Genomic DNA, 18214 nt, shown 5'->3' with positions numbered 1-18214 from the left:
TGTTGCTAATGCTGATTGAAATAATGTTGATTGTCCACAGTGCCTGGCTGTTGCTAATGCTGACTGAAATAATGTTGATTGTCCACAGTGCCTGCCTGTTGCTAATGCTGATTGAAATAATGTTGATTGTCCACAGTGCCTACCTGTTGCTAATGCTGATTGAAATAATGTTGATTGTCCACAGTGCCTGCCTGTTGCTATTGCTGATTGAAATAATGTTGATTGTCCACAGTGCCTGCCTGTTGCTAATGCTGATTGAAATAATGTTGATTGTCCACAGTGCCTACCTGTTGCTAATGCTGATTGAAATAATGTTGATTGTCCACAGTGCCTACCTGTTGCTAATGCTGACTGAAATAATGTTGATTGTCCACAGTGCCTGGCTGTTGCTAATGCTGATTGAAATAATGTTGATTGTCCACAGTGCCTGCCTGTTGCTAATGCTGATTGAAATAATGTTGATTGTCCACAGTGCCTGCCTGTTGCTAATGCTGATTGAAATAATGTTGATTGTCCACAGTGCCTGGCTGTTGCTAATGCTGACTGAAATAATGTTGATTGTCCACAGTGCCTGGCTGTTGCTAATGCTGATTGAAATAATGTTGATTGTCCACAGTGCCTGCCTGTTGCTAATGCTGATTGAAATAATGTTGATTGTCCACAGTGCCTGGCTGTTGCTAATGCTGACTGAAATAATGTTGATTGTCCACAGTGCCTGGCTGTTGCTAATGCTGATTGAAATAATGTTGATTGTCCACAGTGCCTGCCTGTTACTAATGCTGACTGAAATAATGTTGATTGTCCACAGTGCCTACCTGTTGCTAATGCTGATTGAAATAATGTTGATTGTCCACAGTGCCTACCTGTTGCTAATGCTGATTGAAATAATGTTGATTGTCCACAGTGCCTACCTGTTGCTAATGCTGATTGAAATAATGTTGATTGTCCACAGTGCCTGCCTGTTGCTAATGCTGATTGAAATAATGTTGATTGTCCACAGTGCCTGCCTGTTGCTAATGCTGACTGAAATAATGTTGATTGTCCACAGTGCCTGGCTGTTGCTAATGCTGACTGAAATAATGTTGATTGTCCACAGTGCCTGGCTGTTGCTAATGCTGATTGAAATAATGTTGATTGTCCACAGTGCCTGGCTGTTGCTAATGCTGATTGAAATAATGTTGATTGTCCACAGTGCCTGGCTGTTGCTAATGCTGACTGAAATAATGTTGATTGTCCACAGTGCCTGGCTGTTGCTAATGCTGATTGAAATAATGTTGATTGTCCACAGTGCCTGGCTGTTGCTAATGCTGATTGAAATAATGTTGATTGTCCACAGTGCCTGCCTGTTGCTAATGCTGATTGAAATAATGTTGATTGTCCACAGTGCCTGCCTGTTGCTAATGCTGATTGAAATAATGTTGATTGTCCACAGTGCCTGCCTGTTGCTAATGCTGATTGAAATAATGTTGATTGTCCACAGTGCCTGGCTGTTGCTAATGCTGATTGAAATAATGTTGATTGTCCACAGTGCCTGCCTGTTGCTAATGCTGATTGAAATAATGTTGATTGTCCACAGTGCCTGGCTGTTGCTAATGCTGATTGAAATAATGTTGATTGTCCACAGTGCCTGGCTGTTGCTAATGCTGATTGAAATAATGTTGATTGTCCACAGTGCCTGGCTGTTGCTAATGCTGATTGAAATAATGTTGATTGTCCACAGTGCCTGGCTGTTGCTAATGCTGATTGAAATAATGTTGATTGTCCACAGTGCCTGGCTGTTGCTAATGCTGATTGAAATAATGTTGATTGTCCACAGTGCCTGGCTGTTGCTAATGCTGATTGAAATAATGTTGATTGTCCACAGTGCCTGCCTGTTGCTAATGCTGATTGAAATAATGTTGATTGTCCACAGTGCCTACCTGTTGCTAATGCTGACTGAAATAATGTTGATTGTCCACAGTGCCTGGCTGTTGCTAATGCTGATTGAAATAATGTTGATTGTCCAGTGCCTACCTGTTGCTAATGCTGATTGAAATAATGTTGATTGTCCAGTGCCTACCTGTTGCTAATGCTGATTGAAATAATGTTGATTGTCCACAGTGCCTACCTGTTGCTAATGCTGATTGAAATAATGTTGATTGTCCACAGTGCCTGCCTGTTGCTAATGCTGATTGAAATAATGTTGATTGTCCACAGTGCCTGGCTGTTGCTAATGCTGATTGAAATAATGTTGATTGTCCACAGTGCCTGCCAGTTGCTAATGCTGGTTGAAATAATGTTGATTGTCCACAGTGCCTGCCTGTTGCTAATGCTGATTGAAATAATGTTGATTGTCCACAGTGCCTGCCTGTTGCTAATGCTGATTGAAATAATGTTGATTGTCCACAGTGCCTGCCTGTTGCTAATGCTGATTGAAATAATGTTGATTGTCCACAGTGCCTGGCTGTTGCTAATGCTGATTGAAATAATGTTGATTGTCCACAGTGCCTGCCTGTTGCTAATGCTGATTGAAATAATGTTGATTGTCCACAGTGCCTGGCTGTTGCTAATGCTGATTGAAATAATGTTGATTGTCCACAGTGCCTGGCTGTTGCTAATGCTGATTGAAATAATGTTGATTGTCCACAGTGCCTGGCTGTTGCTAATGCTGATTGAAATTATGTTGATTGTCCACAGTGCCTGGCTGTTGCTAATGCTGATTGAAATAATGTTGATTGTCCACAGTGCCTGGCTGTTGCTAATGCTGATTGAAATAATGTTGATTGTCCACAGTGCCTGGCTGTTGCTAATGCTGATTGAAATAATGTTGATTGTCCACAGTGCCTGCCTGTTGCTAATGCTGATTGAAATAATGTTGATTGTCCACAGTGCCTACCTGTTGCTAATGCTGACTGAAATAATGTTGATTGTCCACAGTGCCTGGCTGTTGCTAATGCTGACTGAAATAATGTTGATTGTCCAGTGCCTACCTGTTGCTAATGCTGATTGAAATAATGTTGATTGTCCAGTGCCTACCTGTTGCTAATGCTGATTGAAATAATGTTGATTGTCCACAGTGCCTACCTGTTGCTAATGCTGATTGAAATAATGTTGATTGTCCACAGTGCCTGCCTGTTGCTAATGCTGATTGAAATAATGTTGATTGTCCACAGTGCCTGGCTGTTGCTAATGCTGATTGAAATAATGTTGATTGTCCACAGTGCCTGCCAGTTGCTAATGCTGGTTGAAATAATGTTGATTGTCCACAGTGCCTGCCTGTTGCTAATGCTGATTGAAATAATGTTGATTGTCCACAGTGCCTGCCTGTTGCTAATGCTGATTGAAATAATGTTGATTGTCCACAGTGCCTGCCTGTTGCTAATGCTGATTGAAATAATGTTGATTGTCCACAGTGCCTGGCTGTTGCTAATGCTGATTGAAATAATGTTGATTGTCCACAGTGCCTGCCTGTTGCTAATGCTGATTGAAATAATGTTGATTGTCCACAGTGCCTACCTGTTGCTAATGCTGATTGAAATAATGTTGATTGTCCACAGTGCCTGGCTGTTGCTAATGCTGATTGAAATAATGTTGATTGTCCACAGTGCCTGCCTGTTGCTAATGCTGATTGAAATAATGTTGATTGTCCACAGTGCCTGGCTGTTGCTAATGCTGATTGAAATAATGTTGATTGTCCACAGTGCCTGGCTGTTGCTAATGCTGATTGAAATAATGTTGATTGTCCACAGTGCCTGGCTGTTGCTAATGCTGATTGAAATAATGTTGATTGTCCACAGTGCCTGGCTGTTGCTAATGCTGATTGAAATAATGTTGATTGTCCACAGTGCCTGGCTGTTGCTAATGCTGATTGAAATAATGTTGATTGTCCACAGTGCCTGGCTGTTGCTAATGCTGATTGAAATAATGTTGATTGTCCACAGTGCCTGCCTGTTGCTAATGCTGATTGAAATAATGTTGATTGTCCACAGTGCCTACCTGTTGCTAATGCTGACTGAAATAATGTTGATTGTCCACAGTGCCTGGCTGTTGCTAATGCTGATTGAAATAATGTTGATTGTCCAGTGCCTACCTGTTGCTAATGCTGATTGAAATAATGTTGATTGTCCAGTGCCTACCTGTTGCTAATGCTGATTGAAATAATGTTGATTGTCCACAGTGCCTACCTGTTGCTAATGCTGATTGAAATAATGTTGATTGTCCACAGTGCCTGCCTGTTGCTAATGCTGATTGAAATAATGTTGATTGTCCACAGTGCCTGGCTGTTGCTAATGCTGATTGAAATAATGTTGATTGTCCACAGTGCCTGCCTGTTGCTAATGCTGGTTGAAATAATGTTGATTGTCCACAGTGCCTGCCTGTTGCTAATGCTGATTGAAATAATGTTGATTGTCCACAGTGCCTGCCTGTTGCTAATGCTGATTGAAATAATGTTGATTGTCCACAGTGCCTGCCTGTTGCTAATGCTGATTGAAATAATGTTGATTGTCCACAGTGCCTGGCTGTTGCTAATGCTGATTGAAATAATGTTGATTGTCCACAGTGCCTGCCTGTTGCTAATGCTGATTGAAATAATGTTGATTGTCCACAGTGCCTACCTGTTGCTAATGCTGACTGAAATAATGTTGATTGTCCACAGTGCCTGGCTGTTGCTAATGCTGATTGAAATAATGTTGATTGTCCAGTGCCTGCCTGTTGCTAATGCTGATTGAAATAATGTTGATTGTCCACAGTGCCTGCCTGTTGCTAATGCTGATTGAAATAATGTTGATTGTCCACAGTGCCTGGCTGTTGCTAATGCTGATTGAAATAATGTTGATTGTCCACAGTGCCTGCCTGTTGCTAATGCTGATTGAAATAATGTTGATTGTCCACAGTGCCTACCTGTTGCTAATGCTGACTGAAATAATGTTGATTGTCCACAGTGCCTGGCTGTTGCTAATGCTGATTGAAATAATGTTGATTGTCCACAGTGCCTGCCTGTTGCTAATGCTGATTGAAATAATGTTGATTGTCCACAGTGCCTGGCTGTTGCTAATGCTGATTGAAATAATGTTGATTGTCCACAGTGCCTGCCTGTTGCTAATGCTGATTGAAATAGTGTTGATTGTCCACAGTGCCTGGCTGTTGCTAATGCTGATTGAAATAATGTTGATTGTCCACAGTGCCTGGCTGTTGCTAATGCTGATTGAAATAATGTTGATTGTCCACAGTGCCTGGCTGTTGCTAATGCTGATTGAAATAATGTTGATTGTCCACAGTGCCTGCCTGTTGCTAATGCTGATTGAAATAATGTTGATTGTCCACAGTGCCTGGCTGTTGCTAATGCTGATTGAAATAATGTTGATTGTCCACAGTGCCTGCCTGTTGCTAATGCTGATTGAAATAATGTTGATTGTCCACAGTGCCTGGCTGTTGCTAATGCTGATTGAAATAATGTTGATTGTCCACAGTGCCTGGCTGTTGCTAATGCTGATTGAAATAATGTTGATTGTCCACAGTGCCTGGCTGTTGCTAATGCTGATTGAAATAATGTTGATTGTCCACAGTGCCTGGCTGTTGCTAATGCTGATTGAAATAATGTTGATTGTCCACAGTGCCTGGCTGTTGCTAATGCTGATTGAAATAATGTTGATTGTCCACAGTGCCTGCCTGTTGCTAATGCTGATTGAAATAATGTTGATTGTCCACAGTGCCTACCTGTTGCTAATGCTGACTGAAATAATGTTGATTGTCCACAGTGCCTGGCTGTTGCTAATGCTGATTGAAATAATGTTGATTGTCCAGTGCCTACCTGTTGCTAATGCTGATTGAAATAATGTTGATTGTCCAGTGCCTACCTGTTGCTAATGCTGATTGAAATAATGTTGATTGTCCACAGTGCCTACCTGTTGCTAATGCTGATTGAAATAATGTTGATTGTCCACAGTGCCTGCCTGTTGCTAATGCTGATTGAAATAATGTTGATTGTCCACAGTGCCTGGCTGTTGCTAATGCTGATTGAAATAATGTTGATTGTCCACAGTGCCTGCCTGTTGCTAATGCTGGTTGAAATAATGTTGATTGTCCACAGTGCCTGCCTGTTGCTAATGCTGATTGAAATAATGTTGATTGTCCACAGTGCCTGCCTGTTGCTAATGCTGATTGAAATAATGTTGATTGTCCACAGTGCCTGCCTGTTGCTAATGCTGATTGAAATAATGTTGATTGTCCACAGTGCCTGGCTGTTGCTAATGCTGATTGAAATAATGTTGATTGTCCACAGTGCCTGGCTGTTGCTAATGCTGATTGAAATAATGTTGATTGTCCACAGTGCCTGGCTGTTGCTAATGCTGATTGAAATAATGTTGATTGTCCACAGTGCCTGGCTGTTGCTAATGCTGATTGAAATAATGTTGATTGTCCACAGTGCCTGCCTGTTGCTAATGCTGATTGAAATAATGTTGATTGTCCACAGTGCCTGGCTGTTGCTAATGCTGACTGAAATAATGTTGATTGTCCACAGTGCCTGCCTGTTGCTAATGCTGATTGAAATAATGTTGATTGTCCACAGTGCCTACCTGTTGCTAATGCTGATTGAAATAATGTTGATTGTCCACAGTGCCTGCCTGTTGCTAATGCTGATTGAAATAATGTTGATTGTCCACAGTGCCTGCCTGTTGCTAATGCTGATTGAAATAATGTTGATTGTCCACAGTGCCTACCTGTTGCTAATGCTGATTGAAATAATGTTGATTGTCCACAGTGCCTACCTGTTGCTAATGCTGACTGAAATAATGTTGATTGTCCACAGTGCCTGGCTGTTGCTAATGCTGATTGAAATAATGTTGATTGTCCACAGTGCCTGCCTGTTGCTAATGCTGATTGAAATAATGTTGATTGTCCACAGTGCCTGCCTGTTGCTAATGCTGATTGAAATAATGTTGATTGTCCACAGTGCCTGGCTGTTGCTAATGCTGACTGAAATAATGTTGATTGTCCACAGTGCCTGGCTGTTGCTAATGCTGATTGAAATAATGTTGATTGTCCACAGTGCCTGCCTGTTGCTAATGCTGATTGAAATAATGTTGATTGTCCACAGTGCCTGGCTGTTGCTAATGCTGACTGAAATAATGTTGATTGTCCACAGTGCCTGGCTGTTGCTAATGCTGATTGAAATAATGTTGATTGTCCACAGTGCCTGCCTGTTACTAATGCTGACTGAAATAATGTTGATTGTCCACAGTGCCTACCTGTTGCTAATGCTGATTGAAATAATGTTGATTGTCCACAGTGCCTACCTGTTGCTAATGCTGATTGAAATAATGTTGATTGTCCACAGTGCCTACCTGTTGCTAATGCTGATTGAAATAATGTTGATTGTCCACAGTGCCTGCCTGTTGCTAATGCTGATTGAAATAATGTTGATTGTACACAGTGCCTGCCTGTTGCTAATGCTGACTGAAATAATGTTGATTGTCCACAGTGCCTGGCTGTTGCTAATGCTGACTGAAATAATGTTGATTGTCCACAGTGCCTGGCTGTTGCTAATGCTGATTGAAATAATGTTGATTGTCCACAGTGCCTGGCTGTTGCTAATGCTGATTGAAATAATGTTGATTGTCCACAGTGCCTGGCTGTTGCTAATGCTGACTGAAATAATGTTGATTGTCCACAGTGCCTGGCTGTTGCTAATGCTGATTGAAATAATGTTGATTGTCCACAGTGCCTGGCTGTTGCTAATGCTGATTGAAATAATGTTGATTGTCCACAGTGCCTGGCTGTTGCTAATGCTGATTGAAATAATGTTGATTGTCCACAGTGCCTGCCTGTTGCTAATGCTGATTGAAATAATGTTGATTGTCCACAGTGCCTACCTGTTGCTAATGCTGATTGAAATAATGTTGATTGTCCACAGTGCCTGCCTGTTGCTAATGCTGATTGAAATAATGTTGATTGTCCACAGTGCCTGGCTGTTGCTAATGCTGATTGAAATAATGTTGATTGTCCACAGTGCCTGCCTGTTGCTAATGCTGATTGAAATAATGTTGATTGTCCACAGTGCCTGGCTGTTGCTAATGCTGATTGAAATAATGTTGATTGTCCACAGTGCCTGGCTGTTGCTAATGCTGACTGAAATAATGTTGATTGTCCACAGTGCCTGCCTGTTGCTAATGCTGACTGAAATAATGTTGATTGTCCACAGTGCCTGGCTGTTGCTAATGCTGATTGAAATAATGTTGATTGTCCACAGTGCCTGGCTGTTGCTAATGCTGATTGAAATAATGTTGATTGTCCACAGTGCCTGGCTGTTGCTAATGCTGATTGAAATAATGTTGATTGTCCACAGTGCCTGGCTGTTGCTAATGCTGATTGAAATAATGTTGATTGTCCACAGTGCCTGGCTGTTGCTAATGCTGATTGAAATAATGTTGATTGTCCACAGTGCCTACCTGTTGCTAATGCTGACTGAAATAATGTTGATTGTCCACAGTGCCTGGCTGTTGCTAATGCTGATTGAAATAATGTTGATTGTCCACAGTGCCTGGCTGTTGCTAATGCTGATTGAAATAATGTTGATTGTCCACAGTGCCTACCTGTTGCTAATGCTGATTGAAATAATGTTGATTGTCCACAGTGCCTGGCTGTTGCTAATGCTGACTGAAATAATGTTGATTGTCCACAGTGCCTGGCTGTTGCTAATGCTGACTGAAATAATGTTGATTGTCCACAGTGCCTGGCTGTTGCTAATGCTGGTTGAAATAATGTTGATTGTCCACAGTGCCTGGCTGTTGCTAATGCTGGTTGAAATAATGTTGATTGTCCACAGTGCCTGGCTGTTGCTAATGCTGATTGAAATAATGTTGATTGTCCACAGTGCCTGGCTGTTGCTAATGCTGATTGAAATAATGTTGATTGTCCACAGTGCCTGGCTGTTGCTAATGCTGATTGAAATAATGTTTATTGTCCACAGTGCCTGGCTGTTGCTAATGCTGATTGAAATAATGTTGATTGTCCACAGTGCCTGGCTGTTGCTAATGCTGATTGAAATAATGTTGATTGTCCACAGTGCCTGGCTGTTGCTAATGCTGATTGAAATAATGTTGATTGTCCACAGTGCCTGGCTGTTGCTAATGCTGATTGAAATAATGTTGATTGTCCACAGTGCCTGGCTGTTGCTAATGCTGATTGAAATAATGTTGATTGTCCACAGTGCCTGGCTGTTGCTAATGCTGATTGAAATAATGTTGATTGTCCACAGTGCCTGCCTGTTGCTAATGCTGATTGAAATAATGTTGATTGTCCACAGTGCCTGGCTGTTGCTAATGCTGATTGAAATAATGTTGATTGTCCACAGTGCCTGCCTGTTGCTAATGCTGATTGAAATAATGTTGATTGTCCACAGTGCCTGGCTGTTGCTAATGCTGATTGAAATAATGTTGATTGTCCACAGTGCCTGGCTGTTGCTAATGCTGATTGAAATAATGTTTATTGTCCACAGTGCCTGGCTGTTGCTAATGCTGATTGAAATAATGTTTATTGTCCACAGTGCCTGGCTGTTGCTAATGCTGATTGAAATAATGTTTATTGTCCACAGTGCCTGGCTGTTGCTAATGCTGATTGAAATAATGTTGATTGTCCACAGTGCCTGCCTGTTGCTAATGCTGATTGAAATAATGTTGATTGTCCACAGTGCCTGCCTGTTGCTAATGCTGATTGAAATAATGTTGATTGTCCACAGTGCCTGCCTGTTGCTAATGCTGATTGAAATAATGTTGATTGTCCACAGTGCCTGGCTGTTGCTAATGCTGATTGAAATAATGTTGATTGTCCACAGTGCCTGGCTGTTGCTAATGCTGATTGAAATAATGTTGATTGTCCACAGTGCCTGGCTGTTGCTAATGCTGATTGAAATAATGTTTATTGTCCACAGTGCCTGGCTGTTGCTAATGCTGATTGAAATAATGTTGATTGTCCACAGTGCCTGCCTGTTGCTAATGCTGATTGAAATAATGTTGATTGTCCACAGTGCCTGGCTGTTGCTAATGCTGATTGAAATAATGTTGATTGTCCACAGTGCCTACCTGTTGCTAATGCTGACTGAAATAATGTTGATTGTCCACAGTGCCTGCCTGTTGCTAATGCTGATTGAAATAATGTTGATTGTCCACAGTGCCTGCCTGTTGCTAATGCTGATTGAAATAATGTTGATTGTCCACAGTGCCTGCCTGTTGCTAATGCTGACTGAAATAATGTTGATTGTCCACAGTGCCTGCCTGTTGCTAATGCTGACTGAAATAATGTTGATTGTCCACAGTGCCTGCCTGTTGCTAATGCTGATTGAAATAATGTTGATTGTCCACAGTGCCTGCCTGTTGCTAATGCTGATTGAAATAATGTTGATTGTCCACAGTGCCTGGCTGTTGCTAATGCTGATTGAAATAATGTTGATTGTCCACAGTGCCTACCTGTTGCTAATGCTGATTGAAATAATGTTGATTGTCCACAGTGCCTGGCTGTTGCTAATGCTGATTGAAATAATGTTGATTGTCCACAGTGCCTGCCTGTTGCTAATGCTGATTGAAATAATGTTGATTGTCCAGTGCCTGGCTGTTGCTAATGCTGACTGAAATAATGTTGATTGTCCACAGTGCCTGCCTGTTGCTAATGCTGTGCCTGGTTGTTTGGTGAAGCCCAGAGTTCCAAGGTGGCTGTCTATTTCCCATGTTGCCTTGTGAAAGCTGCCTCAGCCTGAATTGTTTTGGAATGGTGGGGTTTCTATAAGACCCCGCAATTCTTTCTTCCCCTTGGTATGGGTGTCGCCATCATAGATTGAAATTCTACCAGAGGAGGCTATTGGCTGCCAATAACGGTCACGTGCAACCACAAGGATACTTGGGAGAATGTGTTGAGCTTGCCGAAAAGAAAGCAGATGAAGACGAAAACGTGGACCACCCACAAGACAGCCAGCAAACAACAAATCCAGTATGGCTGACACAGACAGACCGCAGTGCGAGTAAATGTCCGAATAACTTTTTCGTTTTGCCACGGAGATTTTTGCAACGAACGTTTGGACTCTGGAGTAGCCGCTGCAGCCGCCCCTAACCTGACCGGGCCGTCTAGGACTCTGTACCCCTCATTGGAAGCCTTATTGAGGACTCTCCTTTTGAAAGTGCCCGTGCAGTTCCGCTGGGTCTCTTAATAATCCAGACTGAGTTGTCCACAAGACTTTTCACCAAGCAAGAGGCATTCGTCCAGAGAAATATGCATGTGTTTATTCATATTTATTAACAGGGAACAATGTTTATAGGACTGAAGTTGCATTAATAGTTTTCACACCTCTTAACAAAAGCTATCAACAATGTGACACCTATGTTAACAATGCGATTAATGTAGGAAAAAAAGCCAGATAATTGCCATAACGTCGCCGAAGCCTGCTATGACCAACTTCAAATTCCAAAAGAGCTCCCGACCCAGATCTCCCATACTTCTGGCTCCAACAACAGGTATGAGGTATGCCAAGGGATACAGGATAGCAGGACATGCAACTCCATGTAAAAAGTGCTGTTTTCAGTTTCCAAACTGTTAAATGAAATATTTGCTAAATGGTCTGAAGTAATGTAAAGTAAGCCTGTGGTAGATAGGCATATATGACAAATTATCAAGATTGCCATATGAAAGTCTATCCAATGTTAAAGACGAGTTCATAAAATAATATAGGCTTCCCTTGGCTTAGAAGCACAGGCTATTTTGGCTGTGAGTGGCCAGTGATAATCTGTAGGCTGGTATCGATGTGTTTACGTAGGCCTAGCTTAATGGCATGCCATACTTGGTGCACAAATCATGACGAGAAAAAAAATAACAATGCATTGTTTTGGTATGGTATGAAAAGTGTGTCTGTGTGCGCGTGTGTGAATGAGTGAGTGAGAGAGAAAGGGAGAGATCTGTCGCTCAGATACTATGCTCAGACTTGCGTCCATCAGCGGCTGATTTTCCTCGGCCCCAAGCTGGTTCCAGTCTTCCAGACCAGTAGTGATCCAGAAAAATATCAAACATATCAAAAGAAAATTATGCTTGATACTCGGCCCCGATTCAGTCAGAGGCAGCCCGATTGTCTGGATGGTAATTAAATGCCCCGATTGGGACTGTACCTATGTTCCCCAGGTTCTATGTTCCCCAGGTTCTATGTTCCCCATTTACCCCCACAAAAATGTTTCTATGTTCCCCAGGTTCTATGTTCCCCACTTAACCCCACAAAAAAAGGTTCTCTGTTCTCCACTCATCCAAAAATTCATTTCTAATTATTAATAACAACTCAAAACACACAATAATGGGGAGAAATTATGAATACTAGTGAGACAGGGGGCACTAGGGACATCTGGACACCATACTTTTGTTATGACTGGGCATCTGGACGAGTGGGCACCTGGACATCTTGGCAATAGGAATATGTGGGCATTTGGACGAGTGGGCACCTAGGGGTGGAGACATCTGGGCACCTGAGCAACTGGGCACCTAAATTAGGATTGCCCACATGTTCTTAGTGCCCAGATGTCCCACCATTTCCTGAACTTGAGTTGGGAAGTTGGGAATATATCCTTTTTTTTGGGGGTGGGGGGGGGGGGGGGTGGGGGGGGGTGGGGGTCTCTACCCACGGCTGTCTCCACGCCACAGAGGGAGAGGGGGAGCATCTCTCTTCGTAATGGCGGCTCCCATAATGTTTTTACAATTCAATACCTGACAGCACATACAACATCAGTGTGCGTGCATGCGTGCAAAAACGTACCTTCACTTTCTTCCTTCAATTCCAACAGCTGGTTTTCACTGGCATTTAATCTGGTCTGCAGATCTGACACCTTCTCTTCAGAGGAACTCAGTTTGGCAGCCATTTCTGAAGATAGATCAATCAATCAATCAATCAATCAGGCATACAGGACTTTTACTTGTAACAGAGTGTTTAGTGCAATATTGATACTTTTACTTTTCCACCACTGGTATCATTTGTTAGTGTGTCAGTCATGAACGAACGGTTCAAATGAACCAGTTCTTTATGGTTCAAATGAACCAGTTCTTTATGGTTCAAATGAACCAGTTCTTTATGGTTCAAATGAACCAGTTCTTTATGGTGACCGAAATGAACCAGTTCTTTATGGTTCAAATGAACCAGTTCTTTATGGTGACCGAAATGAACCAGTTCTTTATGGTTCAAATGAACCAGTTCTTTATGGTTCAAATGAACCAGTTCTTTATGGTTCAAATGAACCAGTTCTTTATGGTTCAAATGAACCAGTTCTTTATGGTTCAATTGAACCAGTTCTTTATGGTTCAAATGAACCAGTTATTTATGGTTCAAATGAACCAGTTCTTAATGGTTCAAATGAACCAGTTCTTTATGGTTCAAATGAACCAGTTCTTTATGGTTCAAATGAACCAGTTCTTTATGGTGACATGTGTTAGTGGTGTGTCAGTCATGTTCTGAACGAACGGTTCAATGAACCAGTTCTTCATGGTGACCGAAATGAACCGGAAAAGACCCGTTCAATCGCTCACGGCGTTCAGTTGCAAAACGCGACGAGAGAGACGGTTCATTCACCGTTCATCTTTCCTCTTTGTGAGCTTTAGGGTGGCTCTCCTTCAGAAACATGCAGCCTTCTGATTGGACTAAACAACGTGAGGAGGGTGGGACTGTGTACTGTATGTGTGCGTGTGTGGTGTGTGATATGTTGGTGATATCAAAGACTACAGTACATTCCTTCACTGTTTGCTCTGTGATCTCAACATCATTTTAGGGTCAAGGCCACTTGGCCTTTGGTGTTGTCCATATTTTTATAGTAAGGGGATTTTATATTGTTTTTGAGCGGTGCAAACCGCTCCTATATTTCACTTTCGGTTTATCTAGTTAAACTAGACCAGGTCAACCTGGTTGTGCCAGACCCCCTGTCTGTCATCATCATTTATGACATCATGCCTTTTGTAGGCATGTCATCATCATGTCATCATCAAATATACCCTTTATATAGAAAACCCGGACCGACAGACATTTGCTTATGTAGGCCCTACCCATTTCATGGGTCTGGCAAACATATTAGCACGGGACGATTCTTTCATTCTTCATCGATTGGCTAGTTGATTAACTAAACATAAGAATCGACCAATCAGAAACCGTTCTACTCGTGACGACATGTGTTAGCGAAACAGAACAGACCAATCAAATGCTGTGTTGTTCATGCTAATTTAGATCTGTCTTGGCCATTACACTTGCACTTGAGACCGGCTTGAGACCGGCTGTTAATGGCCAGGCTGGTATGTTGCGCATAATATACTCCCGACATAATCTGTTTCCAAGAGGCAACCCAGCACTTCTTGGTGTTGGCCGTCAGTCAAAGTTAGAGGGAAAAAAGTCTGACCAACCGCATATCCTGGACCTTTCTGGCGCAAATCGACCCCCACCCAGGATTCAAGACAGCGACCACGCTACATTAAACCCTGTATTCTATGGTTGCTGTTTCGAATCCTAGGTGGGGGTCGATTTGCGCCAGAAAGGTCCAGGATATGCGGTTGGTCCAGGTGTAATGGCTAGGTTGTTTCATATCCTGGACTTGGTTGGTTGTCCTCCTGTCTGTTTTCCCTCTGTTATCCCTCTGTCTCCTAATTGCTTTATAACCCTCAAGAAGCTTTATTTGGCTCTATGCATACAAACTCATTCAAGACAGCGGCCACACTTTTCCCTCTAACTTTGACTGACGGACAATGTCAGTCAATGCAAATGACCTCCTGTCTGTTTTCCCTCTGTTTCCTAATTGTTTTATAACCCTCTCTTCAGTTGCATGTCTCTGTCTTGTAAGTGGAATAATATAATCTAAATTCTCACATTTTATATACTGACCAGGAGTTCTGGTTACGTAACATATAAACATGACTGGTTGCAATGAAGATTTGCGCATGCTGTTTTACCTCCATATTTATTACTATGACATATATCACCATAACGTCAGAGATCACTCAATGGATTATAGTCAAGGGTTGCTAAAGGCAGTCCATTCCTTAGCATTTGCCTTAGTTTCCTCTTGTTCACATCTAAAATCATGTTTGAGACAGACTCACAAACAGATGTATCGAATTTGTCGTATTTAATGCCCAAAGCCGTGATGCCAGGGTTAAAATGGTTAAAATAAGGTACGGATTGCAGCTTCAATATAAACACAATCTTGACCCATTGCCCAAGTTTTACAAAATTGAGTGCTCTGCTCACTTCACCATAATACTGTAACACAGACCTCCATGTATGGATCATAAAATGTATTCTATATCATAATATAAACCAATTATACTCAGTCATGAAAGTGTTATCATTATGACATCACATTATGTATTATACTATCAGTAGTGGTCATACTATCAGTAGAGGGCAGCCTCATGCAAGAATTAATAAGAAATGGCCGCGGTCGGCTCCCATCCGTCCAGGCCACTAAAGTTCTTTAGAGCACTTTTACGGGAGATGTGTTAACGGTACACACCCGCGCGACCCCTCATCGGTTTACAGACATCAAAACAAGGTACAAAAGAACGAGCCAAAGAAAGTACAATGGTCATACATATATGACAATCTATACTTCTTTTTCCGTTACGCTATTAAGGATCGTGCATAATGAAAATCGCCTTTGCACCGCTCACTTCGCACGGGTGCGATTTTTATATTATATATTATTATTATTATTATTTTATATTTGACCAATCTGCGAAGTAAATCGTTACCAAGAAATTTCTTCACCAATGTGTTTCTAAAGGTGTGTAATAATATGTACTAAAAGGTTGAAATTCAACTCCTGGGGAAAACCTCATAAAAAACTGATTTGTGTTTGTATCCCATTACTTTTACTATACAGGAAAAAAAAATACAAAAAATAAATCTGCTTTAAGTAGCATGTGAGGGATCAGACTAGGGGTTTTTCATGATTTTGAATCCATTGCAAGCATTATTTTTGCACAAAAAAACATTCCTTGGGCTAAAATCGGACCCACAAAACAATGGTTTAGTGATGAATCATCACTTTTCACCGTTTTGTGGGGGCCATTTGTAGTCCATATGTAGAATGTAGAACATTCTATATATCAATCAATACCTTCATTTTTCTGGGTGAGATCCTGCACCTGTTGGTTGCTGGCAGCCAGCTTCTGTCTCACGGTCACCACAGACATGGTCAGGGTGTGCAGCTTGACCCTCACTGCGGTCACCTCTTCTTGGGAGGGGGTCCCTGGATCAAAGGTAGGAGGAGTTAGTGTTGTCACTGCTTTGGAGGGGGTCCCTGGATCAAAGGTAGGAGGAGTTAGTGTTGTCACTGCTTTGGAGGGGGTCCCTGGATCAAAGGTAGGAGTGGTTAGTGTTGTCACTGCTTTGGAGGGGGTCCCTGGATCAAAGGTAGGAGGGGTTAGTGTTGTCACTGCTTTGGAGGGGGTCCCTGGATCAAAGGTAGGAGGAGTTAGTGTTGTCACTGCTTTGGAGGGGGTCCCTGGATCAAAGGTAGGAGGAGTTAGTGTTGTCACTGCTTTGGAGGGGGTCCCTGGATCAAAGGTAGGAGGAGTTAGTGTTGTCACTGCTTTGGAGGGGGTCCCTGGATCAAAGGTAGGAGGAGTTAGTGTTGTCACTGCTTTGGAGGGGGTCCCTGGATCAAAGGTAGGAGGAGTTAGTGTTGTCACTGCTTTGGAGGGGGTCCCTGGATCAAAGGTAGGAGGAGTTAGTGTTGTCACTGCTTTGGAGGGGGTCCCTGGATCAAAGGTAGGAGGAGTTAGTGTTGTCACTGCTTTGGAGGGGGTCCCTGGATCAAAGGTAGGAGGAGTTAGTGTTGTCACTGCTTTGGAGGGGGTCCCTGGATCAAAGGTAGGAGGAGTTAGTGTTGTCACTGCTTTGGAGGGGGTCCCTGGATCAAAGGTAGGAGGAGTTAGTGTTGTCACTGCTTTGGAGGGGGTCCCTGGATCAAAGGTAGGAGGAGTTAGTGTTGTCACTGCTTTGGAGGGGGTCCCTGGATCAAAGGTAGGAGGCGTTAGTGTTGTCACTGCTTTGGAGGGGGTCCCTGGATCAAAGGTAGGAGGAGTTAGTGTTGTCACTGCTTTGGAGGGGGTCCCTGGATCAAAGGTAGGAGGAGTTAGTGTTGTCACTGCTTTGGAGGGGGTCCCTGGATCAAAGGTAGGAGGAGTTAGTGTTGTCACTGCTTTGGAGGGGGTCCCTGGATCAAAGGTAGGAGGAGTGACTGTTTTTGTTTTGTTTTGTAAGAGACAGTAGCCTCATGAACCCAGGCTTTTCATTCTCCTTCGGCTCAGATCTGTGCAGTTGCTCTGCCTCATATTAACTATGTGTTAATAGTGGAGGCTCAGATCTGTGCAGTGCTTGCTCTGCCTCATATTAACTATGTGTTAATAGTGGAGGCTCAGATCTGTGCAGTGCTTGCTCTGCCTCATATTAACTATGTGTTAATAGTGGAGGCTCAGATCTGAGCAGTGCTTGCTCTGCCTCATATTAACTATGTGTTAATAGTGGAGGCTCAGATCTGTGCAGTGCTTGCTCTGCCTCATATTAACTATGTGTTAATAGTGGAGGCTCAGATCTGTGCAGTGCTTGCTCTGCCTCATATTAACTATGTGTTAATAGTGGAGGCTCAGATCTGTGCAGTGCTTGCTCTGCCTCATATTAACTAGTTGTTAATAGTGGAGGCTCAGATCTGTGCAGTGCTTGCTCTGCCTCACATTAACTATGTGTTAATAGTGGAGGCTCAGATCTGTGCAGTGCTTGCTCTGCCTCATATTAACTAGTTGTTAATAGTGGAGGCTCAGTGCTTGCTCTGCCTCATATTAACTATGTGTTAATAGTGGAGGCTCAGATCTGTGCAGTGCTTGCTCTGCCTCATATTAACTATGTGTTAATAGTGGAGGCTCAGATCTGTGCAGTGCTTGCTCTGCCTCATATTAACTATGTGTTAATAGTGGAGGCTCAGATCTGAGCAGTGCTTGCTCTGCCTCATATTAACTATGTGTTAATAGTGGAGGCTCAGATCTGTGCAGTGCTTGCTCTGCCTCATATTAACTATGTGTTAATAGTGGAGGCTCAGATCTGTGCAGTGCTTGCTCTGCCTCATATTAACTAGTTGTTAATAGTGGAGGCTCCAAGACACATTTTACTTCAAGTCATGATGCAAAGGTCCGAAGTACCTCAGGGCCATAGGAAAGAATTTATCCAAAGAGA

The 18214-nt window shown here is 42.6% G+C and overlaps 1 protein-coding gene across 1 annotated transcript in view; it reads right to left on the bottom strand.

Annotated features, from left to right (window-relative positions):
• Positions 1–18214, bottom strand: part of LOC308294548 (uncharacterized protein) — a 46268-nt gene that overhangs the window by 22109 nt on the left and 5945 nt on the right. The window contains exons 2-3 of the mRNA XM_080737279.1: positions 16101–16232; positions 12764–12868 (exon numbers count right to left, since the gene is read on the bottom strand). Of these exons, the coding sequence (XP_080593405.1) occupies positions 12764–12868; positions 16101–16232 (237 nt within the window). The remainder of the gene's footprint in view (positions 1–12763; positions 12869–16100; positions 16233–18214) is intronic.

The sequence above is a fragment of the Nannobrachium achirus genome, assembly GCF_963921795.1.
Source record: "Nannobrachium achirus genome assembly, chromosome: 11".
Taxonomy (NCBI): domain Eukaryota; kingdom Metazoa; phylum Chordata; class Actinopteri; order Myctophiformes; family Myctophidae; genus Nannobrachium; species Nannobrachium achirus.
This window is presented reverse-complemented; position numbering and strand designations above follow the sequence as displayed.